At 44.1% G+C, this 26,975-nt stretch overlaps 1 protein-coding gene across 2 annotated transcripts in view; it reads right to left on the bottom strand.

The window, feature by feature from the left end:
* Positions 1 to 25,610, bottom strand: part of DET1 (DET1 partner of COP1 E3 ubiquitin ligase) — a 31,169-nt gene extending 5,559 nt beyond the window's left edge. The window contains exons 1-5 of one of the 2 annotated variants that reach the window (XM_043434306.1): positions 25,253 to 25,597; positions 17,342 to 18,434; positions 12,804 to 12,991; positions 5,599 to 5,790; positions 1,315 to 1,992 (exon numbers count right to left, since the gene is read on the bottom strand). In XM_043434306.1, the coding sequence (XP_043290241.1) occupies positions 1,803 to 1,992; positions 5,599 to 5,790; positions 12,804 to 12,991; positions 17,342 to 18,424 (1,653 nt within the window). In that variant the 5' untranslated portion in view covers positions 18,425 to 18,434; positions 25,253 to 25,597 and the 3' untranslated portion in view covers positions 1,315 to 1,802. Of the gene's footprint in view, positions 1 to 1,314; positions 1,993 to 5,598; positions 5,791 to 12,803; positions 12,992 to 17,341; positions 18,435 to 25,252 lie in introns of those variants that run through there. The other variant, XM_043434307.1, reaches the window with a different exon arrangement.
* Between the last annotated feature and the right edge of the window lie 1,365 nt (positions 25,611 to 26,975).

Here is a 26,975-nt window from a genome sequence, read left to right as displayed (position 1 = left end):
TAACTCCTTAGGTTTTGCAAGTAAATGGCTAGATACTTAAGTCATTTGGGAACCTTGTAGGAAAAATAGGTTGGGGGTGGGCATGGGAATGGAGAATATTGTTTAGGATACACGGATTCTGAAATGCCTGTTAGATCTGCACATGAAGAGGCCACATAAGCCAAGAAATATATGAATTTGGCACTCAAGGAAGGAGTCAGGGCTGGAGTTACAGTCTCGAGAATCATCAGCTTATCCCTAGAATTTAAAACCATAAAATAGATGAAATCAACTAAAGAATATATAGAGAAAAAGAGGTGAGGACCCAAGGCTTCCTGTCCTGGCCCACATGACACACTCCCACTTACCCAGTTCTAGCGTCCCTTCCCCAGTACAGTCGTCCTTCTCTGCTTCTCCTCCAATCTCCTCTACTGGTCCCAGATACACACCTCAGGGGCTTTTTAGCCTCTTGCCTATTCCTCTCCTCATCCTCAACATCTCGGCACAGCATCTACCTGACACATAGAAGGTGCTCAAATTTTATGTTGAACGCTGAACGAGAATGAATTTAGCTGTTCAAGACTGAAGATGATGAAATTAGTGGAACTGGTTTTGGTGGGGCTCAGCATCTCACATCACATTTCTTACGCTCCCAAGGGAAGCTCGTCCCTAGGCGGGAGAGGGATGGAGGATCCAGCTGCCTGCATCCACGGCTCCTCTCCCTGCCTTCTCTGAAACCCAACACTCCAGAGCGAGCTTCAAAGTCAGAGGCTGCACAACAAACTCACTTCACAAATGGTGGACACATTTGTGAGGATGAAACATACACGTCCTGACAAGCCTTGGGGGGCAGACCAGCTGAGAATGTGACAGAGGGGTGCTGCCTGGTGCCTGCCAGGAGTTTGGAGGAGTGTGGCGATGGCTCAGCCATCCAGGAACAGCCCGGCTGGTCTCCTCAGGGACGCCGGGGGCCTGTCAGCTCCCACCCCCCAAATGACAGTACGTGCTGCGCAGAGCTTGTCTCTGCTGTGGCTGAGAGGACGGCCTGCTCTCCACCTGCACAACACAGATGGCACAGATGGGAGCATGCTTCCACACAAGGACGGGCAATTAGGCTCCATTCCTCCAGCTGCAACAATTACCGGGCGAACACCCTGGGGAAGGACATAAGCCTGGAAGAGAGCCGGCTTCCACGCTGGCCCACCCCTAAACTTAGTCCTACCAGCAGGGCCTGCTGGGTCCGCAGCCTCTAGTCCCTTTCACAGGCCTTGCTGGAACCCATGTATTTGAAAATCATTTGGTGAGATTGGAACAGAAGGCAGTCCTCAAACGGGATATATTTAAGTAGGAAAATACCAAGGCTTTATTTTTTTTTTTCCTTATAAAGACAGCCCTGCTGTTGGCTAATTGAAAGGATATACAGAGTTCTCATGAGTAAACAAGAGTTTCCTGCTGCAGGCTGTATACTGTAATGCCAAAGAAGTGACATGAAGGGGGCAGAGGTGTAATGCTCTCATCTTCATAGCAAAAAAGTGCAAAATAAGACAAAAAATTAAATGGACTTAATTAATGCTGGGCATTCCCACAGGGAAAAGGCAAGAGGACTCTTAAGTCGATCGATCAGTAGTTGTGTTGTGTACAGGGCTGAGCCACCCTCACGCCTCTTTCCTCCTGTCTCTGGCTCTCCACATCGGAGGTACACAGCCTGGGACCCCGAGGCCGGGCATCAGGAGCTTCTGCTTCACGGTACTCTGAGACGTGGCGGAGCGGAGGGGTGAGGGGCCAGAGGCTGGGAGACCAGAGGAGCCAGCTCCGTGACGCACCTACGTGCAGCAGTGTCTCATGTGGAAGTTGACAACATACTCGGCATTAGTCCTCTGCACAGAGATGGCAAAAGGCTCGAAAGGGTGGAAGGTGAAGGCAACGAGGCGTCGCACCGTGTGGTTGATGGGGCGGCCCAGTAAGCCCGCCTGAATCTCAAACTTCAGCAGACCAGAGTCCCGGGCGTAGAACCTAAACAGGACAAGGAGAGGAGGAGAGCGTGGGACAGACATTCACCACCACCTTGAAACCTGAATAGCAGGGGACTCATGAATTAACCTCACTGATGAAACCTCCTCTAACGTCAGCCCCCAGTCAAAATTGCCTATGTCTGATCAGTTCATTTTACAAGCAGGGAGATTACGAACTTCACTATGCTGGCCTGAATCACTGGGTCATTTGTCTTTCCCAAGATGACCCTTAGTTATGGCCTTGATTACAGCCTCCCCTTTTCCAGCAGCTATCTGCCCGGCTACCTACCTGCCTAGGCCAGGGCTGGAAATGATAATGCAAGCCAAGTAGGCATGCTTAAATGTTCAGGCAGCCACGTCAAACAAGGTAAGAAGGAAAAAGTGACATTAATTTTAATAATATTTTAGTTAACCTAACATCAGCATCTAAAATATTATCATTTCAACCAATGATATAAAAGATACTAAAGAGGTATTTCATTTTTCTTTGTATAAGTCTTTGAAATCTGATGTGTATTTGACACTTGAGCACATCTCATGTTAGTGCTCACCAGCCATGGGAGGGTGGTGGTTACTAGAGGACAGTGCAGATCTAGGCCCATATCTTGAGTTTTTCTTTCCTCTTTTTAAAATTTATTTTATTTATTTATTTTTGGCTGTGCTGGGTCTCTGTTGCTGTGCAAAGGCTTTCTCTAGTCGTGGTGAGCAGGGGCTACTCTCTGGTTGCAGTGTGAGGGATTCTCACTGCAGTGGCTTCTCCTGTTGAGGAGCACGGGCTCTAGGGCTTGGGCTTCGGTAGCTGCGGTAAGTGGGCTCAGGAATTGCACTGCAATCTTAACCACTGGACCACCAGGGAAGTCCTGAGTGTTTCACTGTTAAGAAGAAATCCTTTTGGAAGGCTCTTCTTTTGCACACGCGAAAACAAAATACTAACTAGTTTCTACTTTTTCATCTAATACAGTAAGAACAAAGATGCTTTCATCCATCCCAGGACTTAAATGCCTTTTGCCCATATGCAAAGCAAGTGCCCTGTGAACTTGGGAACCAGAGATGATTGGCAGGGTTGGGGTTGAATTGGAGGAAGCTCTAGAAAACAAAGAGTTCTGAAATAAAGAGCTCTACAATGCATGTCCCTCTTGGAATGCAAATATGTAGGAGATACAAAGATATCTGTATCCCTTGACTCAATAATCCAAGAGCTTATGCTCAGAATTTAAGTGAAGTAAATAGTGATGTGAATAAAGATGGCTACTACAGCATTTTGGGCTTCTCCAGTGGCTCAGCGGTAAAGAATCTGCCTACCAATGCAGAAGACATAAGAGACGTGGTTGGATCCCTGGGTTGGGAAGATCCCCTGGAGAAGGGCATGGCAACCTACTCCAGTATTCTTGCCTGGAGAATCCCACGGACAGAGGAGCCTGGTGGGCTACAGTCCACACAGCTGCAAAGAGCTGGACATGACTGAACAACTTAGCACACACATAGCATTAGGTCTAATGTAAATATGTAGGTAGAGAATAAACACTCAGAAATAGGGGAACAGCTAAATAAATTATGCTACATCTATTTTATGGAATAATATGCCGTCATCAGGACTGTAACTTTAAGGACTATGTAACAACATGGAAAAATGTTTATTAAATAAAAGCAGGCTACAAGGTACCATGCCAACTGCAACTACAACTGCATAAATGTAAACACACACACTGGCAAAGACTAGAATGGAATAAATTTAATACAATAAAGGTGTTAGAGTAATGGCATTACCTCTTCAAATGACTTTAATATCCTTTCATTTCTCATTTTAAATTAAAAAATAAATAAGAATTACAAGAAGTTCAGGGTCAGTGGCATTTCCAGATTTGTTACTTAGGTTAATCTTTTCAAATCAGAAAGGCAGGGCAGTCAAAAGGGAGAGAAATGTTATCTCGGGCTACGTGACAATGTCAAATGAGTCCAATTATCTGCTTTTATGTGTGAAAACCTTCCCCTCACCCACACAGTCCCCAGCACACAAAGGGCTTATAATGTAAAGCTAGTTGTTGGAGCTCCTAAATCTAACTGCCAATTTACAGGAAATAGGGGGAAATAAGAACTGCCAGGGATGCAATGAGCAAAAATCCAGAATGTGGGGAATACTACCAGATGAACAACCTGGTTTCTTCAACAACTTCACTACAAAGAAAGTAACAGGGAAGCAGAACCCATAAAATAAAAAAGACTTAGGAGGACAGCAACCAAAAAAAACATATGGACCTTCTTTAGGTCCTGACTGGAACAAACTGTAAAAAGAATATATACAAGACAATAGGAAAACATGAAAACTCACTTGATACTGGTGATCTTAATACAGGTTTAATTTTTCTAAGATGGAATATGGTATTGAGGTTATATTTTTTTAAGTCCTTATCTTTTAGAAGTTCATACTAAAATATTTACAAGTGAAATGCTATAACACCTGGGCTGTGAGAATCCAGAGTGGCAGGTGGGAGGGGAGCAGTGGTGGGAGAAAGAGATGAAACAACAATGACCATGAGTGACGGCTGCTGAGGTGGGGTGATGCGTACAGAGAGGTTCATCACAGTCTTCCACTTTCATATGTTTAAAAATTTCCATAATAGAAAAATTAACTGGTTTTCGGAACTCGATTACAATTTCCCAAAGGAAATATTACAAACAGTAATTCATCGCACAGAATATGTTACACAAGACTATTGAATACACAGTGAAGCTGGGTTATGAAATACTACCTACCACTGTTTTCTATGTGAAAAAGACCTTCCAGAGCCCAGCGCACACCTCCCTTGAAAAAAGCCCACAGCGGAAGTGGTGCCAGCTCCTCTCTCTAGCACCTGTCAAAGCACACAGCATGACCCGAGCTCCCGGCACGGAGGGACGGTGGGGGGTCTGTGAGCTGGACACCCGTGACGAAGGAACTGCAAGGTTCTACGGGTAACACGGCCACCTGCCTTCCAAAATTCTTCCAACTGAGGAAGCATGAGTTTCTCCAAAACCTGCTTGTTCCCCAAACTGTCTCTCTTTTCCATCAGGGAACAGGAGGGGATAAAATAACTTGAGCTGGGTAAAATGTAAGTCTCAATTATTTTTAAGTTTCTTGTGAAATGGTATTAGGTCATTAAATTGAAAAGTATGGTTTCCTTCCCTGGCTACCTTGAAAAGAGAACAATACTTACCTGAATTGGATGTTTTGAGGAGAGGCAAAGAGCAGAACTAATTCATTTTCGAGACTAACGCCTAAATGATCAAAGTGAAAATGAAAGTCACTCCATGTCCGATTCTTTGCGACCCTACAGACTATACAGTCCATGGGATTCTCCAGGCCAGAATACTGGAGCGGGTAGCCTTTCCCTTCTCCAGGGGATCTTCCCAACCCAGGGATTGAACCCAGGTCTCCCGCATTGCAGGCATATTCTTTACCAGCTGAGCCACAAAGGAAGCCAAAGCACCCACATTATGGAAACAGCCTGCCCTGTGACTTGAACCGTGAGTACAAGTGGATAGTCACAGTGAAGTGATGTGCAAGAGAAGAGAAAGCAGACACCCCCACCCCCAGGCAGCGCACAGCTGAAGCAGTGATGGTGTGTACCTGATAGGGTGGTCCCCGCAAGTCTTGGGCCGCTCCATGACTGACACCCACTTGTCGTCGTAGCTAAAGAGAGACAGGTCAAGGTAAGGGCTGCCGCTGTAGGACTGGGCGCTGATGGGGAGCTGGCCCAGCAGCCGGCGAACGGCCTCCGTGTGTCCTCCGTACTTGGCGTTGACGATAGTGTCTTTAAACCTGAAATAAAGCACCAGGGAGGAAGGCTGTGTTAGAGGCGCACAAGTTGCCGTGGGTTTAAATCGACAGACATGTCTAAAAACAACACATCCTGAAAACAGAATCTAGATACTCAACTCTCACACCTCCCAAGTCTACACACCTACAAAGTGAAGAAGAAGTGAAAGTCGCTCAGTTTTGTCCAACACTTTGCGACCGCATGGCCTTGTAGCCCACCAGGCTCCTCTGTCCGTAGGATTTCCCAGGCAAGAATACTGGAGTGGGCTGCCATTTCCTTCTCCAGGGGATCTTCCCAACCCAAGAATCGAACCCAGGTCTTCGGCATTGCAGGCAGATTCTTTACCATCTAAGCCACCAGGTAAGCCCCTCTATATACCTACAAATACTCTCAAAAAAGCAGAAAACAGAATGAAAAATTGGAAACACAAAGTTACTTAAGAAAAGTTAGCAAAGATCCTACAAAAGTTAAAAATGAGGATAACTAACCTCTAACAACTATTTCTGTTGAAACTTCTATATTTCTCCCAAAGTAGAGCCTTCAACTGCATTAACAAGGAGATGCAAAGAATCCTGGACAGAAGTAGTGTCTGACTCCTTGGGAGTCAGAAGTCTGACTTCCTGGGATCAGTGATAAGCCAAGTTGCATCAAATCGTTTGAAAAATTACTGATTCTTTGTTTAAATAAAGTCGGGGAGGGACTTCCCCGGCAGTGCGGGGTTAAGACTCTGGGCTTCCACTGGCAGGTGCACGGGTTCAATCCCTGGCTGGGGAACCAAGATCCATGTGCCATGCGGTGTGGCCAAAAAATAAAAATAAAGTTGGGAACTAGCTACCTATACTTCTGCAGAAACACCAGAATCCAGAAGTACATAATACAAACACGGAGTCATCTATCTCACTTATCTTTAATTATAGTAATAATAACAATGGAGCAGTTATTTCTCACAATTATAATGAATACTAAACTTAATACCCTTGACCAAGTATTTCAATTCTTCTGGAAATTTGCCCTAGGGAAGAAAAATCCCTGTGCACATTTAATATACCAGTGGTTATGACAATGAAAAAAAAATGTCAGGAATATTAAAAACCTAATGGAAAACTATTATTTTCAAAGATAACATGGTAACAGAAGAAATGTTTATCATAATGGTAAGTAAAAGAAGTAGGGTACATGGAGCTCCCTGGGGGAAAGGGGGTTAGGATTCCAGACTTTCACTGCCTGTGGCCCAGGTTCAATCCATGTTTGAGGAACTGAGATCTCACGAGTCACACAGCATGGCCAAAAAAAAAAAAAAAACCAGTCAGCTACGTTCCGTATATACAGTATGATTGAAAACACACACAAAAATTAATGTCTTTTAAAAAAAAAAAAACAGTGGTGGAAATACATCAAAATGGTCATAGCTGTTTTTATCAGTTTTATTTTTTAAAATCTCTACACTGAAGTATATCACAAAGTTTAATAATCAAGGGGAAAATAAATAATTTTTTAATCCAGGGGAAATGTGATATAACATCTCACCCTTGAAACTAACGGTATAAAAAAACGCGAATGTTCCTAATTTTGATGAGACTAGAGAGATTGATGAGATGGGTTTTGATTTTTGTTTTCACTGTCAACCTGCAGGGCTAGATGGACATTAACACTTCTCAGTTCCCCTAGAAGGAAGTCAAGTGTCAACACTGCTTTTCCATTACTTCTCTTAACAGTAATTTTTCACAGCCTCGGTGTAAATCATAAAATTAAACCCTGGGCCACACAAAACTTATTTCTTTCCTTTTCATTTGAGCTGGTATCAAAGATCCTGGGCTCTTTGGTTTTCAGCCCTTTGTCACCGAAGATCTAGTTCTCCACCCTGCCTGGCTCACTGGCTTCAAAAGGGGACTTCAAATGACGGGGCTGGCCCGTGGCTGTGATGACCACAATTCAAAGCCCCCGTGACCATCCACAGGCTGCAGCAGTCCCCACTGCCCACAGCGGCCACCACCTCTACTCTCAGACGCCCCAACAACCAAAAGAAGAAGCTGCACCCCTCTGATGTCTTCAGCTGATTAACTCCTGGCGCACTGTCACTCTGCCCAACCACTCTTCTCTCAATTCACGATTTCTAAATTCTCAGAGGTGATCCTCCCTACACCATGGCTTCCTAGTTCCTGGACCTCCTTTCTGCCTCAGCAACGCATTCCCACATCATATCCTCAATCTCAGTATTACCAATGACTGCACCTCCATAATCTCAGGGAGCAGCACGTAGACTGCAGTTATCGTCTCTCCTAATTTTCCAGATAACTCACCCTGCTCATCCCAGCTTCAACATCCTTCAGCTGAAATGGGACTGAAATGCCATTGATTCTACCAACGTCTCGCCATCCTATGCCTTCGTCACGACCTCTTTTCCTTCCTGAGCCTGCTTAAATTTCACAATCATTAAAATCACAGATTTCACACCATGAACGCATGGATATACATGTTGCCGTAATGCTGCAAGGCATTCCCACAGTCCGGCAAGCCACCCTCTCCCTTAGATGACTACTTCATCCTCCCCACCCTCCATGTTCACCCTCCTGGATGGCACTGCCTTCTTTGTAGCCGACAGAAGCCATGAAAAAAAACTTTTTAAAGCTCCCATCAGGAAACAGAATGTAGTGCTCTTACTACTGGATCACTGCGATGGTCTACTAACTTCCAGCCTATCCCCCAATCTATTCTTAACAGCAGCCAGAGTGACTCTGTTAAAACATAAGTGAGAGGGGCTGCCCTGCTGGTCCAGTGGTTAAGACTCCAAGCTCTCACTGCAGGGGGCACAGGTTCAGTCCCTGGTTAGGGAACTAAGATCCCACATGCCGCAGGGTGCGGCCAAAAAAATGCCCGTGAGACCACGTCACTCCTCTGCTCAGATACTTCAGACACTACACAATCTCAGCTACAGTTAAAGCCAAAGCCTCAGAATGGCCATACGTGTCTGGTCCTCTCTCACCACACATCTCTACCTACTCTGCCTCCTGCTTCCTCCAGCCCAGCCTGAGTTCCCGGGTGTTCCTCAAATGTCTGAGACCCACCCCTGGACCTTTACACTTACTATTCCCTTTGCTTGCTCTGTTTTTCCCCTGATGCTCCCTAACCTCCTTCAAAAGCTTTACTCAAATATCGCCTTCTCAGTGAGGCCTATGCTGAGAGAGAACGGGAGAGAGAATGGGCAATCTCGTCTTAATACATTCTAACCCAACAGATATTCTAGTAATTGTAACCTTTCCTTGGGTACATCCGTGATGGACACCTTCCCCTTCCTGTTTCCACCTGGTCCAACCCGTGACCTGTCATCCTGGAACCTTCCTGTAACATCATCCTTGGAATCCTCTGTGCTTCTCTCCACTGTTTGACTCTGCTTCCTCTATCATTCTTTTGTGGTTTACTGGGGGATAATATCTTTCAGAGACTTCCTTAGAAAAAGAACATGGGAGGTAATTTTTTGAGAACTTACATGTCTGAAAATGTCTTTGTTAAACCCTATTATTTCGATGTAGAATTCTAGTTTTAAAATCTTTTTTTGTTGTTGTTTTTTGCAGAATTCTGAAGGCATGATTGTAATCGCTTCAAGTTTTCAGTATTATTATTACATTGATACCATTAATGGCTTAATTTTTTATATGTGAAATGTATGTGTTCTGAAAGTTTTTACAATTTTCTCTTTATCTCCAATGTTCTAAAATTTCATGATGATATGTCTCAGTCTGGTCTTTTCTTTATTGACTGTACTGGGTACTTGATGGAGTTGTGATGTGATGATAGGTTTAATAATAATTTCCCTGAAGTGAAAAAAGCCATGGTTTGCAGCGCTTGCCAATTTCTGTGGTGTAAATTCTTCTGCTGTGGTCAATTTCAAGGCACCAAAGTGGCATCACGGAATGCAGAGCGGTCACGAGATGAGCAGTAGCACACCACTATATGGTATTTTCACGGAACAGATGAAATAGACACAAATAACTTCAAGAGTACAATAATAAAATAACTGTGAATTAATAATGAGGAAATAATTAATTTTTAACAAAGGCTGTGTTTATGAAAATATGGATCTTTTAATATTAGGAAATGGTTAACATCGTTTCCTCCTTTTCATTTTTTCTCTTGCTCCTTCTGGAAGTAGCTACATATTGGATTTCCTGGGGAAATGCTCTAAATTTTTAAAAAAATCATTTCTCTCCCATTTTCTTACTATTATCTTTTTTCCCCTACTTTCTTGGAGAGTTTCTAAACTATATCTAACAGAGTTTAGATTTCTGAACTATCTCACTTAGCATCACTATTCTAGTTCCTGTTTTATAGTTTAAATTATTTCAGTTAATACCATGTTCATTTTTTTTTTTCCATGTTCATTTTTTATACTATTTTGGTCTCTATCTTTCAAGATAAAGGCTTTCTTTAAGTGACTCATGATCTCTGATGTCCATTTTTTCTTAACCATTTATTCTAACCTATAATAGTAACAATAATAATGCATTTCACTCATTTTTACCAGAAGTTCTTTGAGGACTGTAAAATTGACCTGTTAGAACCATGTGTTCACAAGAAACAAAAATAACTTTGATTTATATGTACATTATATTTTCAATGCAGCAAAGTATGATGATTGATAAAATGTTATTAGGACACAATTTTGTGGGGAAGATGGATAAATGTGAAAAGAAGAAGAAATATAAAAGTTCAAACAGTACAGGAAAAACTTACCCTGTACTTTTTATGTCAAATATGAATACTAAATTACTACGGTATTAGAGTCCCTTGGCTATATTTAAAAGTCTTAATACCTTAAACTCATACAATGTTATATGCCAATTATATCTTGTAAAACCTTTATTTTTAAATGTCAATGTTTAATATGCTGAAAACTGCATCCTCTGCCACTATTTAAATTTAACAGTAAGAAATTTAAAGAGCAACTTAAACATTAATGTGTGAGATCTCCAGTTTTCAAAACCATTTGCTGGTAAGAAGCAAAATTTTCAAGACCATGAAGCTAGAATGTTTATTTTCTCTGCGGCTTCCTACAATTTCACTTAATTATGGGTACACTGTGAAATAAATTTTCAGAAAACATAGCCTCCTCTAATTCCTGATGATGTTATTCATTCAACAAATGCCTAACGAGCTCCTCCCACACGGAAGACACTGGCTGAGGTGCTGTAGATATGGTGGTGTATACGTAACAGATAAAAACCCCTGCCCTCATGGAGCTTGGACCTTCTGGTGATCTCTTTGATATTTTAACTGTACCCAGCTTTTGTTACTAGTTGATAATAATCTACTTAATTTTAAAGTTAATTTTAAAAGACAAAAATTCATTTCAAAATGAAAAAAGCAAAACCTGATCCATATTTTGCTTCCAAAGATCCTTCTATACTGAAGAGAGACGCCAGTCAGGCTGAAAATGTGTGTGAACCAGAAAAAATAAAAGGGCATGTTTAGTTGTCTGAAAATCAATATCCATTTATTTTTAATCACGTACTATCCTTCTATAGGAATACGATGCCAGTGAATTAGATATCTGCTTTGCCCATTTCCCCCTGCAGCAGTACTGCTTATTCTGATTCATCCACTCACTCTGATCTGATCTGTACTGGAACCTAAAGCAGCTATTTTCTATAATTGGCTAAGGTATGTGGAACGTGATGAAACACTGACTGACTTAAGTAGGGCTGCAGGCAGGCCCTTGGTCCAAAATAACTAGTCATTTCACAATAACATACTCAGATAATTATGAGAAGCTCTAGTTCTTAGCAGGTGGGTATCAACTGACACAATTAGGTGTTCTGAGAAGGTCCTCCAAGGGTCTCTTCTTCAGGCTGGTCAGTTTCCCTAGGGAATTAACTCTACTCTCCTGCCTGAAGAGTATATGCCTGGATGCCATATCTGATAAGAGGAATAGGACTCTATCCCATCAGTACATCAATTTTCACTTAATTCTTGGTTTAAGCATGATGTGTCTCATCTCTGTTCTCAGCCATGTTTCAAGAACTTGAAACCAGAGCCTGCATGGTTCGATTTCTCCAGAGAATAAACCTCTAGCCTTTTGCTGAGTTGGGGAAGAGACAGTCATTTGGCAGTTGGAGGCTTAGGGATAGGAACTAGAGTATCTGACTGTTCCCTTTAAGAATGTCATCTAGGGGACTCCCTGGCAGTCCAGTGGTTAAAACTCTACACTTCCACTGCAGGGGACACAGGTTTGATCCCTCGTCAGGGAACTAAGATGCCACAAACTTCAAAGCACAGCAAAAATAAAAAAGAATGTCATCCAATCCTGGAGGTATATAGGGCCTCCAGTTTCTTGACTTTTTCCAGAGTTCTCTGGTACAAGACAACTTACTTCTTGATGGGTAAGCTCTGTAGTCTTTTTTGTTCTCTGAGGTATGTCAAGTTAGTTATCACTCATCCACTGGCTCTTCAGCTTCTAAAACTCTGTTGACATCTCCCCATTCTCTTTGCTCTTGTAGGTTTATATCTCTTCATCCTTTACTGTCACTTTAAGTAGGGGTTTGGGATACAGCAGAGATAAATGCATGTGTTCAATGCACATGTTTAACCAAAAGTTATAAAATTATTTCCTTATTCATTCAAAGTTGGTGATGGACAGGACCACTGCAACCATGGGGTTGCAAAGAGTCAGACACAACTGAGCAACTGAACTGAACTGCACTGATTCATTCAAGAAATACTTTAAGGGCTTGACAGCGCACCACTGCAGATACAGCAATAAACTAAACAAAGACACAGTCTGTCTCTCTGCAGGTAACAGACAGTCTAGGAGGAATCTCGGACAACACACAAGTAATCCCTCGGGTGTTAAGAGAGAGACATTTAGGATGACACAGGAGGTTACAACAGGCAGATCGACCCAAGGCCAGGTGAGCATAAAGAACATGGGAAGGTTTCCCAAAGTAAACGACTACTGGCTCCACATCGACACATTTTCTACAGAAAAATTAAGCTTGTTAAGTCTAGTGGAGCAGCTTACCGGCGCTGGATCTGCCGTGCAAAATTGTTACTGGAAGCTGAGCAGGGAAACTGGACTTCACTATGCAGGGTAGCGTTCCGGAAGAGATCACAGAAGTTCTCGAAGAGCTCCAAAAGCTCATCTGACGTGTTCTCAAACACAGCGATCACCTCTGTTGTCACCATGTTGTACACCACAAAGAAAGATGCCTGCGGAAGGAGAGAGAGACCCAAGGGACAGCTGAGTATAAGACCTCACCTAGCATATTCATCATTTGGCTGAAAACTCAAGCTCCCCAAGTAAAACAAGCCAACACCTCCACTCCAGCACTACAGCAGCAAGTGATGCCAAGAGGCTCTGGAAGAGGAGGAGCCTCAGTGGGCTTGAGCCATCGAGGGCCTCGAGCTGCCTGATTTCCCGCTGTACCTTGCTGCTGGAATTAGTGAGCTGCTCAGCATATATGTATAAAAGGGCTTTCAATCTTTCATTTCAAACTGCGTGCAGATTTAATATGTTTCCTTCCACGTGCTTATTCCCTACTTACGCCCCAACCCACTCTGAGATTAAAAACACTTTTCTAAAATGCCAGATTTAATTTTCCTTCCTGCTGAGAAAGTGATTTGCAGTCAGGAGCTGCCTATTGGCAAATTATTTTCTCTTGTATGTGTATAGCAGAAAGTTCAATTTGGGGGCATTTCCTTTTCTCTCTTAATACTTCCAACATGCAGAGAGACATCTTAAGCACACCGTGTCCACCGAGGCAAGCTGTAACCAAGCGGGGAAGTGCTGCTGAACATATGAAAATCAGAGAAGTGTTTTCCATTTCTTTCTTCATAAATGTTCTTTTAGCCAAGAGCATTTGTAACATATGTTGGACATTTGTAGCAATTCAGGTCCGAGGGGGAAACATGAACAGCATTTAAATGCTACCAGTGGCAGTTACTACTTTCTCTGAATGGGTCCCTAGGTGCCTGGTCATCTTCTCTGAACCTCCAGTGCTCTGCTCAGCTTAACAAGGAAGTGCCAGGTACTCCGAGTTTTTGTCACAGTGAATGTGGCAGTGTGGGTCTTCCACCAGGACTCTAGAAGTTTCCAGAACACTAGGATTAGTATTCAGCCTCCTAGGATTAAACCTGAATCTTCATTACCAATTTTTGGAGACATCTGGCCCACCTGTTTTACCAATAATTAGTCCTTCCCAGAGCTTATATTACATGACTTTTGCGGTCACCTGGAAATTAAATTTGGCTGTAAATTAAAGAGGCTGGAGGGTAATCTGAGAATAATACCCATAATATTAGCAAGGCTTTGTGTTTAGGTACACTTTTTACTCATTAACCTTATTGGAACCTATCAAATTAAACTGGGGAAGGAGGCTGGAGGACAACGAGGGGAGAGTTTGGGTTTAAAGTTACAAATTCTGTAAGCAAAGCACAGAGCCCTAGTAATGTTGCTGGCTATGACTTACTGTAGCTGCCGGACATAAGGAGGTCATGTTTTAGTGAAGGAGAAAAGGATAATCTCGAATGCGGCAGTCCCAGACAACATACTCCTTCCAAAATAAAAAGGTAATTATAGCTCAAACCTAAATACAAGATGGACTCATGTCCTTTCTATAAACCTGGATGACACTTTGATCACTTCAGGGCTTCACCAGGATCCATCGTGACTGTGTAAATACAGAATTACACTAAGATTTACTAACATTCCCATCAGGGCAGACTGGGAGATACAGGACAGGAGGGTACAGATTTCAAGGGCTCTACCGACACCCTCTCACGGCGCCTGAGACGAACTGGACGCTCTCCCACAATGGCTCAATGGTGACTCCATCATTAATAGGGAAGAAAAAGAATTCAGAAAAAAAAAATCTCTAACTAAATTTATTATTCAGATCTCAATGGGCTTCCCTTTTGGCACTGGAAAGAATCTGCTTTCCAATGCAGGATATGCAGATTGGATCACTGGGCCAGGAAGATCCCCTGGAGAAGGAAATAGCAACCCACTCCAGTATTCTTGCCTGGGAAATCCCATGGACAGAGGAGCCTGGCGGGCTACAGTCTATAGGGTTGCAAAGAGTGGGACAAGACTTGATGACTAAACAACAGCCATTTTAGTCACCTCCCCTCCCTTTTGTTTTTTAGAATATACAAGGTATGATTCAGAAGAAAAATATTAGAAACTATTTTTCCACGGGTGGTTGCTAAGGTCTCAGGAGACTATTTCCTGTACAGTCTCTCTAAGAGCAGAATCAGCTACAAGTCAATGACAGAAACCAAACTCAGCTGACTGCAGTTTACTAGTTTGTTCTGTTTTACATTTCCAAACTTGGATATAAGGAGACAATGTGGAAACAGAATGATCCGGGGGATACGGTATTGGTTCCAAACTGGGAAAGGAATACTCCAAGGCTGTATATTGTTACCTTGCCTATTTAACTTATATGCAGAATACATCATGTGAAATGCCGGACTGGATGAAGCACAAGCTAGAATCAAGATTGCTGGGAGAAATATCAATAACCTCAGATATGCAGATGATATCACCCTTAAGGCAGAAAGCAAAGAGGAACTAAAGAGCTTCTTGATGAAAGTGAAAGAGGGGAGTGAAAAAGCCGGCTTAAAACTCAACCTTCAGAAAACAAAGCTCATGGCATCTAGTCCCATCACTTCACGGCAAACAGATGGGGAAACAATGGAAACAGTGACAGACTTTATTTTATCAGGCTCCAAAATCACTGCAGATGGTGACTACAGCCATGAAATTAAAAGATGCTTGCTCCTTGGAAGAAAAGCTATGACAAACTTAGACAGCATATTAAAAAACAGAGACATGACTTCACCGACAAAGGTCCGTCTAGTCAAGGCTATGGTTTTTCCAGTGGTCATGTGTGGTTGTGAGAGCTGGACCATAAAGAAAACTGATCACCCAAAAACCGATGCTTTTGAACTGTGGTGTTAAGCCGTGATCGTATGGTGGTTAATACTCTGAGATGTGAACTAGGGTGTCAGAGAAGACTTTGAGAGTCCCTTGGACTGCAAGGAGATCCAACCAGTCCATCCTAAAGGAGATCAGTCCTGGGTGTTCATTGGAAGGACTGATGCTGAAGCTGAAACTCCAGTATGTTGCCCACCTGATGTGAAGAACTGAGTCATTGGAAAAGACCCTGATGCTGGCAAAGATTGAGGGCAGGAGGAGAAAGTGGCGACAGAAGATGAGATGGTTGGATGGCATCACTGACTTGATGGACATGATTTTGAGCAAGCTCCGGAAGTTGGTGATGGACAGGGAAGCCTGGTGTGCTGCAGTCCGTGGGATTGCAAAGAGTCAGACTTGACTGAGTAACTGAACTGAACTATAAAGAAGTTAGGTCTCTCACTTGGTCAACAGTAAAGTAGACAGCTCCTCAAAGGGAAATGTCCACATTGCCCTGAGGTTCAGCATGGTGTTTCAACCCAAACATCTTCACGGTTTCTGTACTCTTAACACAACATCTTATTCCTATTTATGAAATGCATCTTCCCTATCAACATCTTTCACAGAAACTAAAAAACCCTCAGAACCTGCAGTCCTGGTAGATCAAAAACTTTGGCTTCCTTCCCATCTTATCACTGCTCCACAATCTACATTCCAGCATGTGGGCAAGGTCAGAGTAAAGTCATAGAGCTTAACTCTGTCAAATGCACTGTCCAATTAGTTACAATCTAAAGATATTGTGAGAAAAAAAAAAAAAAGATATTGTGAAGAAGTATATTGATATCATTTAAATAAGAAAAAAGACTAGACTTTTTAGAAGATTTTTTTTGTATGGTGGGTTCATTCTCATTGCCAGAACTAAAATAGACCAATAAGTACAATCTTACACAAAACCAAGGCACTATCCATAGGGAGTCAAATCTTAACCTTAGAGCATCTGGGCTTCCATCTCCAGGGTACTGAAAATGCTCTGCAGAAGAATTAGGGTAGGGAACCTCCTCGGTGGTCCAGTGGTTAGGAATCTGCCTTCCAATGCAAGGGATATAGATTTGATCCTTGGTCAGGAAATGAAGATCCCACATGCCACGGGGCAAGCGAGATGCCCCTGCTTGCTGCAACAAAGACCCAGTGCAGCCCCCAAAAAATAAAATTAAAAAAAAAATATATATATATATATATATATATATAAAGAAATAGGATGATATTCACAGGGTTGACTACCTATATGTCAATGGCTTGAGATTTAGCTTCCATTTGTGATGGCCGGATGGCATCACCAACTCGAGGGACATGGGTTTGGGTAGACTCCGGGAGTTGGTGATGGACAGGGAGGCCTGGTGTGCTGCGGTTCATGGGGTCACAAAGAGTCGGACACGACTGAGCAACTGAACTGAACAGAACTGGACTGTCCAAATAAATACATGTGGCTAGAGAAAAATGGAGCTGTTTTAAGTTTGGCTGAGCCCTAGGGTAGCAAAATTCCAAGATCCACATAAAATGTGTTATTTCTGAGAGGCTGGCCACAGGCAGAGAAGCCTTCCCAAGGAGTCGGGAGGGGTGAAGGGCAGGACAGCAGCTCCTACCTGCGACGGATCTGTGACTCGCAGGGTCACCACGTCCTCACTGGTGTACTTGATAAACAGGTGGTTTTCATCCAGAAGCTGCATCTTCCACATGCGCAGCTGCCGCAGCTGGTCAAAATACTGAAAGAAGCGCCTCTTGGCCATGGCGCTTCCGTCCTGCTCTGCCCGGCGCCACAGGTAAACTAGCAGCCGGTGTTTCAGGGAGTTAATGAAGGGGTCCCTGAAAGGGTTGGCCATGCCGGTCTGGCTGTCCCGCTGCACCTCGGGGAACACAGCCGACACGGTGAGCAGGTCATCCTCGTAGCAGAAGCGGCCGATGGTCCTCACGTCGATGAAGGTGCCCTCGGGGGTCACCTGGAAGACGTGGATGGTCTGCTGCTGCACCGACAGGATGGCCAGGATGTTCTTATACAGGTACAGCCCCTGGTTGTGCGACAGGACCACCTTGTCGCACTTGAAGGTGCGCGTGTCACACAGGCGGCCGGTGTGGAGGTCAACGATGTGGAGGGAGTAGTCCTCCAGGGGGGACCGGGGGTTGGGGGTCACGGACTCGCTGTTCCGATACACCTCGTAGAAGGGCGGGTGAGGCTCGTCCGGCAGGTAGGCCGCTGAGCCCACGATGACGCAGCGGCAGTCGTCCGTGAAGAGGCTGCACTCCCGGTTCAGGTGCTCGCCGTTGGCCGCCACGTTGGTGATGTGCAGCAAGACAAAGAAGCGCTCGAAGAGCCGGCCGCGGATGTTGACTGACCGCTGGTCGTTGCCGTTGGCCAGAATCTCCCCCTCGTAGCCCTGCAGGAGGTCCTCGGCGGCCTGGCAGCCCTGGTACTCGTAGATTTCCAGAGACGTCTGGTCGGAAGAGAAAGCGATGAAGTAGCGTCCGTCGGGGGAGAACTTACGCAGGAAGCAAGGTGGCTTCTCCACGTTGACGACAGTGAAGTTGGGGAAGACGTTCTGGTGGAACACCCGGACTTGGTGCCAGTGGGTACCTGCCTTGCCCGAGCTGATCCGCCGGCGTTCCAGGCGGTGAATGACATTTTGGTTTTGGATTCTTCGAGGTTTGATGGTGGAAACATGATGATCCATTATCACATCTCTACATGGAAAAGTAAAAAACAGAAGTCAAGAAATCAAAAATTTACCAAAACATAAATACAGATGCCCTTTGCACAAGGCGGGGGTTAGGAGCACCAACCCTCTGCAGCTGAAAATTCGAGTATAACTTATAGTCAGCTCAGTATATGCGGTTCCTTCCTGTCCACAGATCTTCCACATCCATGGATTCAAGCGATGTGCAGTACTGCAGTATTTACTGTTGGAAAAAATGCACACGTATGGGGGAAGGAGAGGGTGGGACGAATTGAGAAAGTAGCACTGACATACATACAGTACCGTGTGTAAAACAGACAGCTAGCAGGAGGCTGCTATCCCACACAGAGTTCCGCCCGGTGCTCCGTGATGATCTAGATTTGGGGGGGGGGCAGTGAGAGAGGAAGGGCATATATAAATAGTTATGGCTGATTCACACTGTTGTATGGCAGAAACCAACACAACACTGTAAAACAATCATCCTCCACTAGAAATAAAATAAAAATTATGAATGGCTTAAAAAAAAAATCCATGTGTAAGCGGATCTGCACAGTTAAAATCTGTGTTGTTTAAGGATCAACTGTGTATACACAAGTCAAATACATTTCCTCCATATACCCTGGGCAGAGGAGCTCCCAAGATGACGGCGATTGGCATTTCTCCTTCCCAAGTTACAGTTAGTAAGTGGTCCAGATAGCTTTGAGTCTATCAAAACTCAATTTTTGAGGGAAGGACCGAATTCTCTAGGAAGACCTTCGAAGCATGCTCAGCTGTTGGGAATATTCAAAAGAACAAACCTTCAACTACATCAAATTTTCTCAGTGTAAACACCACATTCAGAGTGTAATTCATATAAAAAACACATTTACTGAGCTGTTAAGATGTCCATACTACCCAAAGAATCTACAAACAATGCAATTCTTATCAAGATTCTAAAATCATTTCTGGCAAAAATAGAAAAATTCATCCTAAAATGTACATACAACCTCAAGGGACCCTAAAACACAATTTTGTAAAAGAACTAAGTTAGAAGACTCAGACTTACTGATTTCAGAAAAGTGTGGTACTGACATAAGATAGAAAAATACACCAAATGAAGAGAATTAAGATCTGAGAAATAAACCCAAGTCTTCCCTAGTGGCTCAGACAGTAAAGGGTCTGCCTGCAGCACAGGAGACCCAGGTTTGATACCTGGCTTGGGAAGATCCCTTGGAGAAGGGAATGGCAATCCACTCCAGTATTCTTGCCTGGAAAATCCCATGAACAGAGGAGCCTGGCTGGCCCCAAACCATGAGGTTGCAAAGAGTCGACATAACTGAGCAGCTAACACACACACACACATAAACCCAAGATTAGAAATTCAGAGAACACCAAACATGATAAACCCAAAGATCAATCCATGCCCAGACATATCAGAGTCAAACTGTGAAAAACTAAAGCACGAAGTAAAAATCTTGAAAGCAACCACATAAATGACACATTACCCACAAGGGAACAACAATTCATATACCTGTGGATGTCTCATGAGAAACTACAGAGGCCAGAAAGAAGCAAAGCAACATTTTTAAAGTGCTGAACCAACTATCTGTCTGATCATTCAAATCTCAGCTAAATAGCAACTCTTCAGTTTTTCCCTGACTACCTTACTTAAAGTCATGCCTTTTTCCATCCACATCAATCTGCTGTTTTACCTTATTTTATTTTCTTCAGCCCTTATCACTTTCTGAAACCATTTGTTTACTTTTTTAGTACCTGTCTCCCCACACTGGACAGCAAGCAGGGGCCTTGTCTAATTCCTTGCTGAATCTCCAGCACCTAGGACAGCGCCTGAAGCACAGCAAGTGCTCACAAATAGAAATGAATGAATGGAACAACATTTGACAAAGGTCGTCCAGGATAAACAACACATTAGGTAAAATAAAGAAGGAACATTTCAGAAAGAAGGTAGCTTAAAAAATACACTTAAAAAGAGTGTAGTGTGGTACACTTGGGAAACACAATTCCAAGTGATTATAACACAGGAAACACGGTGATAAGAGAAACCTAAAAAAGCAGATTGGAGCCAGTAAGAAAATACTTTGTGTGCCACGTCATGCAGGTTAGTACAGGTTTTAAGCAGAGGAGGGGCTGAGTCAATCTGTACCTTAGCAATAAAAACATACAATGAGAATCTGTTTACATTCTGCCCCCTGAGCTCTGAAGTGCTTGGGGTAAGTATATACACTATCTGTGCTGTGCTTAGTCGCTCAGTCATAGCCGACCCTTTGCGACCCCATGGCCTGCAGCCTGCTAGGCTCCTCTGTCCATGGGGATTCTCCAGGCAAGAATATTGGAGTGGGCTGCCATGCCCACCTCCAGGGGATCTTCCCGACCCAGGGCTTGAACCCATGTCTCCTGTATTGCCAGGCAGATTCTTTACCACTGAGCCACCAGAAAAGCCCAAGAATACTGGACTGCATAACCTATCCCTCCCTCCAGGGGATCTTCCCAACCCAGGAATTGAACCAGGGTCTCCTGCACTGCAAGCGGATTCTTTACCAGCTGAGTTAGTCAAGTTAAAAATGTGCATACTTCTATGACTAAACAAAGCAAGTTTCTCAAACTACTAGTCACAATTCATTAATATAGCAAAAGACTGCAAACCACTGCTTTCAGGGCAAATCTAGCTTGCCTGTTTATTTTTATAAATTTTTATCGAAGCACAGTCATACCCACTTATTCACAAGTCGCCTATGGCTGCTTTTGCTTTACAAAGGCGTAGTTGATTTGTTAAGACCAAAGACCACACAGCCCACGAGCTTAAAATCCTGACCTAGAGAAATGTCTGCATGTAGATAACACGAGACATATACAAGGATGTCTGTAGCAGGACTGTTGGCAACAACAAAATCTTGACAATACTCCAAATATCCATCAAAGTAGACTAGCTAAAAAAAAAAAACAACAGTAGACCAGCTAAATTCATCCAGGCACATTCATGCAGGGGAATCTTTTTGTTTTATTTATTTTTGGCTGCACCATGAGCCTTGTAGGATCTTAGTTCCTTGACCAGGGATTGAACACAGGCCCCAGCAGTGAAAGCACTGAGTTCTAACCACTGGACTGCCCGGCAATGAATTAATGAATTAATGCACTACAGTCATATATAACAACATAGACGAATCTCAGACACAGTGTTGAATGAAAAAAGCAAGTTACAGAATACATACAGTGTGATTTCTTTTATATAAGCTTCAAACAATTTCTAGCTAAGAACACAAACACATATGGCATATAATTAGAAACAGTAAAGGAATTACAAACATAAGGTTCGAAAGTGGTTACCTTTGAAGAAGTTTAAGAAATGGGATGGGAGTTAGGGACACCCTGGTGGCACTCTGAAGTGTGTATTTTTTTTTTCTTGAATTAGCATTCATTGTACTGTTACTCTTTTAAAATTACATGTGTTTTTTTAAGTAATATTTGTGCTTACTCAGAATTCTTCTTAATTAGAAAACAATCGTTGTGAAGGGAAAACAGAGGTAGGACAATAACATGAAGCCTGAAGCGCACAAAAATGCAGACCATGAGAGCCTGCAGAACTGCCAGCTTGGCTCTGACTTTCTCAGCAGACAAGGCACAGGAAAACACAGTTATAAACTCTACACTGCCAATAAGATAGAAACTTAATAGCTGCTTGGAAGAAGCACAGAAATTCCCAGCACTGAATTTAAAAAAAAATCTCTCTCTTGAGTTTTCTAAAAGGATTTTGGCATGATTCAGTAAGCAATATCCTCCACTTCTGAGCAAAAATAAACCATATTGAGCTTCACACAGCTACTCCTTTTCACCATGACACAGTTCACCTGCACATTTTGATACAGTATGTTCCACAAAACATACTGGTAAGGTTTAAGCATTTTTAAATACCAAGTAATGTACAAAACTACCTCACTCACTCCCTGTCCAGGACATCTTTGCCACCTGCATCCTTCAAACCCAAGATGGGGACTGGAATCAGACAGACCAGCAGGGGATGAGAGCCAAGTACGGCCCAAGAACGGAAGAAAGAATAGGCATTTGACACCGTCTAGCAGACTAACTGGCTTCCCTGGTTGCTCAAAGGTAAAGAATCCATCTGCAGTGCAGCAGACATGGGAGACCTGGGTTCAATCCCTGGGTCAGGAAGATCCCCTGGAGGAGGGCATGGCAACCCACTCCAGTATTCTTGCCTGGAGAATCCCAAAGACAGAAGAGCCTGGTGGGCTACAGTCCATAGGGTTACAGAGTTGGACACAACTGAAGTGACTGAGCATGCACAGCAGACTAACCACAAATAACTGAATCAGATAAAGCATACCAGTTGTTTGACTTACAGTCACAGATCATGTTAAGCAAACTAGATGCTTAATTCTTTAAAAAAAAAAAAAAAGTATATATTTTGAATAGTCCCACCTTAAATTCTCTGACTTGTCTTTTAAGAGAAAAGCCACCAGTACTGTGATGGGGGAAGAGGGGTGGGGTGGGTGGAGGTGAAGGCCTGCTAGCTTCAGCTCCAAGTTGTACAAAAAATCCTCACATAATTTCCTAACCCTCTCTCTCTCTCAGTATGCTCTCTACCCGCTCCGTATTTTATATCGCACAATGACAGTTTTTAGAGAGATGGTGGAACTTGGTCTTCTTCAACCTGTCTTGTTATTCCAGTTATAAAGTACACGCTCATAAAAACTCAGACAATATAGAAAAAGTACATAATCAAAGTCCCTTCCAGTCAGAGTAGGAGTTACAAAAAACGTTAGAATGACTTATGATACTTTTTCCAAAAGCTGACCCTCTACCCTTCCCTTACTCTAGTTAATGGCATAGCCACTCACTCACCTGCTGCCAAAGGAACCGGAAACCTAAGAGTCTCCCTTGGGACCTCTTTCCCTCAGCCGCCATACCTGGTCAATCAGTCCCCGAACTCTGAAGCTTTCACCTCCTAAACTGTCCTCTAATGCTCTACCTTCTTTCTATCATGACCAGGCAGCACCCTTACCCAAAATGTTTGTAACTTCATGTCTACATCACTGCAACCACTCCCTAAGTGGTCTCCCTAAATTCCTGTCCGCTTCCAATCTGCTTAACAACCAGAGCAATCTTCTCAATATTCATTTCTGATCACATCCTTTCCCCTATGGATTAAAACAAGTATTGGATTGGCAAAAAAAAAAAGATCATTCAGGTTTTTCTGTTACATCTTGTTTTAATCCATGTGCCATGCTGTGCTCGGTCGTTCAGTTGTGTCCAACTCTGCAACCGCATGGACTGTAGCCCACCAGGCTCCTCTGTCCATGGGATCTCCCAGCCAAGAATACCGGAGTGGGTTGCCATGCCCTCCTCCAGGGGAATCTTCCCAACCCAGGAACTGAACTCAGGTCTCCCACATTGCAGGTGGATTCTTTATTGTCTGAGCCACCAGGGAAGTTCCACAGGGGAAAGAAACAAACTTTTTGGCCAACCCAGTATCTTCCCATTGCTCTTAACATAAAAGATCAAAATCCTTACATGCCTTCTCTTTGCCCATTTAATCATTTCTTTAACAGGTGGTCCACCTCCTGTCTCTGAACCTTGGCACATGCTCTTCATCTCAGTCTAAAAAAAGCTCTTCTCTTCAATTTGCCAAGTTAACTCCTATTTCAGACATCAGCCGAATCATCACTTCCTCAGGGAAGTCTTCCTTCACCTTCCTATCAGGTATGCCAGTCATAGCTCACCTTCATTAACACTCACCACACTTGCAACTTCATCTCTGCATTTTACTTCTGTCTGTGGCACTAGATGGCTTCCCAGGTGGCTCAGTGGTAAGGAATTCAGCTGTGATGCAGGAGATGCCGATTCAATCCCTGGGTCGAGAAGATTCCCCCGGGGAAAGAAATGGCTACCCGCTCCAGTATTCTTGCCCGGGAAATCCCATGGACAGAGGAGCAAGGCGGGCTACAGTTCATAGGGTCATAAGAGTCAGACACAACTAAGCAACTAAACAACAAATGGCACTGGCTCTAGATGGTGAACTCCTCACCAGTACACAAACATTATATCCTGTAAGCCCATCATGGATTTGACCCATTGTAAGCCTCGTTTTCTGAACGTTCTTTACCAACTCAAATATCCACAGGTTCTGTTCCCTTTACCTAGCAGGTTATTTCCTCTGGCCCTTGCCACATGTTTCAAGTTACAGTTTGAGTGTCATCTCCTTCAGGAGGTCTTCTCTGACCACCCTGGCTGAAAGAGACCTTTTTCTCTTTCCCATTACTTTTCCTGTTTGTGTCCTTACTAGGCATTGCCATAATGTGAATCTGTATTTTCGTTTGCACAGCTAAGTGTTTAATGTTCGACTCCCCATAACCTCTCCAGAAAGGAAGTAACCATGCCTACTTTAGTCACCTTAGTTTTTTCAGAGTCTAACATTGGAGCTGGCCCATAACATGCATCTGTACGTTATCAAATGAACGAAAGAAGAAAGCCTAGCTGAAGTGGCCACTAATTCATGGTGCGGTACTAAGCTGGGTACCCGGCTAGGTCAGTTTCTCTATGCCGGCAGGTGCACGTAACCCTCTATTCTTTCTGACGGCTTCCTAAACTGGAAGGGGACACCTAGGGGCGGGCACACATGCCCAAGGGGGCGCCCCCGGAAAGAAAAGCCCGGGGCGGGGCCTCAAAGGGAAGAGCATTCTAAGAGGGGCGGGGGCCGCAGGACCTAGGCATCATGCGGGGAGGGGGCAGCCCCATAGCGGTAAATCGAGGAGGGCCTCGGGGAGAGCCTGACGGGCTGAGAGGCTGGAACAAGGAAGGAGAAGTCCTCACCTGTCCGGTCCGGGATCAAAGGGCTGGGGCAAGGGACACCCCGGCCTGCTGGGCGCGCGCCGTCCCCGGCCCCGCCCCCGCCATGCCTTGGGACCCGGCGCCTGCAGCCGCGGGCTCTCGCTTCCGCGACCTACCGGAAGTGCGGCGCAACGAGAAAGGAAGTGGGAAGAGCGCGGCACAGTCCAGCTGGTGCTAAGGGACGTTACAGCGCACCCTGGTGCCCGGAGGGGGGTGTCGACGCCAATACAGTTCCAGTGGCTGCGAAAGAAAAGTGGAACCAGGCACCCTAAACATTGAAGGACTGATGCGGCAGCTGAAGCTCCAATACTTTGGACACCTGATGCGGACAGCCGACTCATTGGAAAAGACCCTGATGCTGGGAAAGATTGAGGGCAGGAGGAGAAAGGGGCGACGGAGGATGAGATGGTTGATTCAATGGCATGAACTTGGGCAAACTCTGGGAGATTGTAAGGGCCTGGGGGCCTGGCGTGCTGCAGTCCATGGGGTCGTGAAGAGTCCGATGCGACTGGGCGACTGAGCAACAACCACCCTAAACTGGGCAACTGAGTGATCTCCCATGGCAACGTCTCTGCACCCTCTGGGCACATTTGCAAAAATATGAATTGAAAATTAATTGTCACCTCGATTATATGCACCATTTCATCAGCTGAGAAACTATCGGTTTTCTGTCGTTTCCTCCTCAATAGTGAGTGCTTTAAAGACCGGCGCTGTACTGATCTGTATGCCTAAGATATTTACTAGCACACAGCAGATGTATGGTAAAAATATCTTGCGCTAAATTAATCCTGTAACCTTCACTTGACTTTCATTTAGGTTATCTCATTGTCTCTTTGGAGAAGGAAATAGCGACCCACTCTGGTATTCTTGCCTGGAAAATCCCATGGACAAAGGAGCCTGGCAGGCTACAATCCACGGTTTCGCCAAAGAGTTGAACACCACTGAGGGACTAAAGAATATTGTCTCTTACAAACTGGCTCCTCCCCAGAAGCCTCTGCTTTGTCCTATTTCTGGAGAGTCTGCCTGGGAACTTCCTGGGAACTGGTGTCAGCCTCTTCCAGATAATTCAGATCTCAGAGTAAATGCCACCTCCTCAGAAGGCTTGTCTGACTGCTCTCATTTCACCTCCATCATGCTATTTCTTAATAGCACCCATCTCTATCTGATAGTACTGTTTTGTTTTCTTTGTTCTGTTTTCTTTGCCCCCACTAGAATGTAAATTCCATGAGAGCGGGGGTTTAGTTCTGTTTTCTCATCTATCCTCATCTTCAATAGGATTTGGCATCTTGCTGGCACTCAAGGAAGATTCAGTCCATGAAAGAATGGCTCTGTCCACAGGGCTTACAGCATCTCAGTGAGTAAGGAATGTTTATTGGTTTTTACAGATGAGGAGCATCCCCCACCAGGAATCCAACCCATGCCCTCTGCAGTGGAATCTTAACCACTGGACCACCAGGGAAGTCAGGCATTTAAAAAGATTTTTTTTTTCTTTTCAATAACTATTTATTTATTTTTTTGGCTGTGCTGGGTCTTCGTTGCTATGTGGGCTTTTCTCTAGTTGTGTCAAGCAGGGGCTACTCTCTAGCTGTAGTACATGGGCTTCTCATTTCAGTGGCTTCTCTTTTGCAGAACCCAGGCTCTGGAGCTCAGCTTCAGTAGTTATGGCACCAGCCTTAGTTGCTCTGTGGCATGTGAGACCTTCCTG

The sequence above is a fragment of the Cervus canadensis genome, chromosome 17 (assembly GCF_019320065.1).
Source record: "Cervus canadensis isolate Bull #8, Minnesota chromosome 17, ASM1932006v1, whole genome shotgun sequence".
Lineage (NCBI taxonomy): Eukaryota > Metazoa > Chordata > Mammalia > Artiodactyla > Cervidae > Cervus > Cervus canadensis.
The sequence above is the reverse complement of the archived record's forward strand: the minus strand, read 5'-3'. Positions and strand labels throughout refer to the sequence as shown.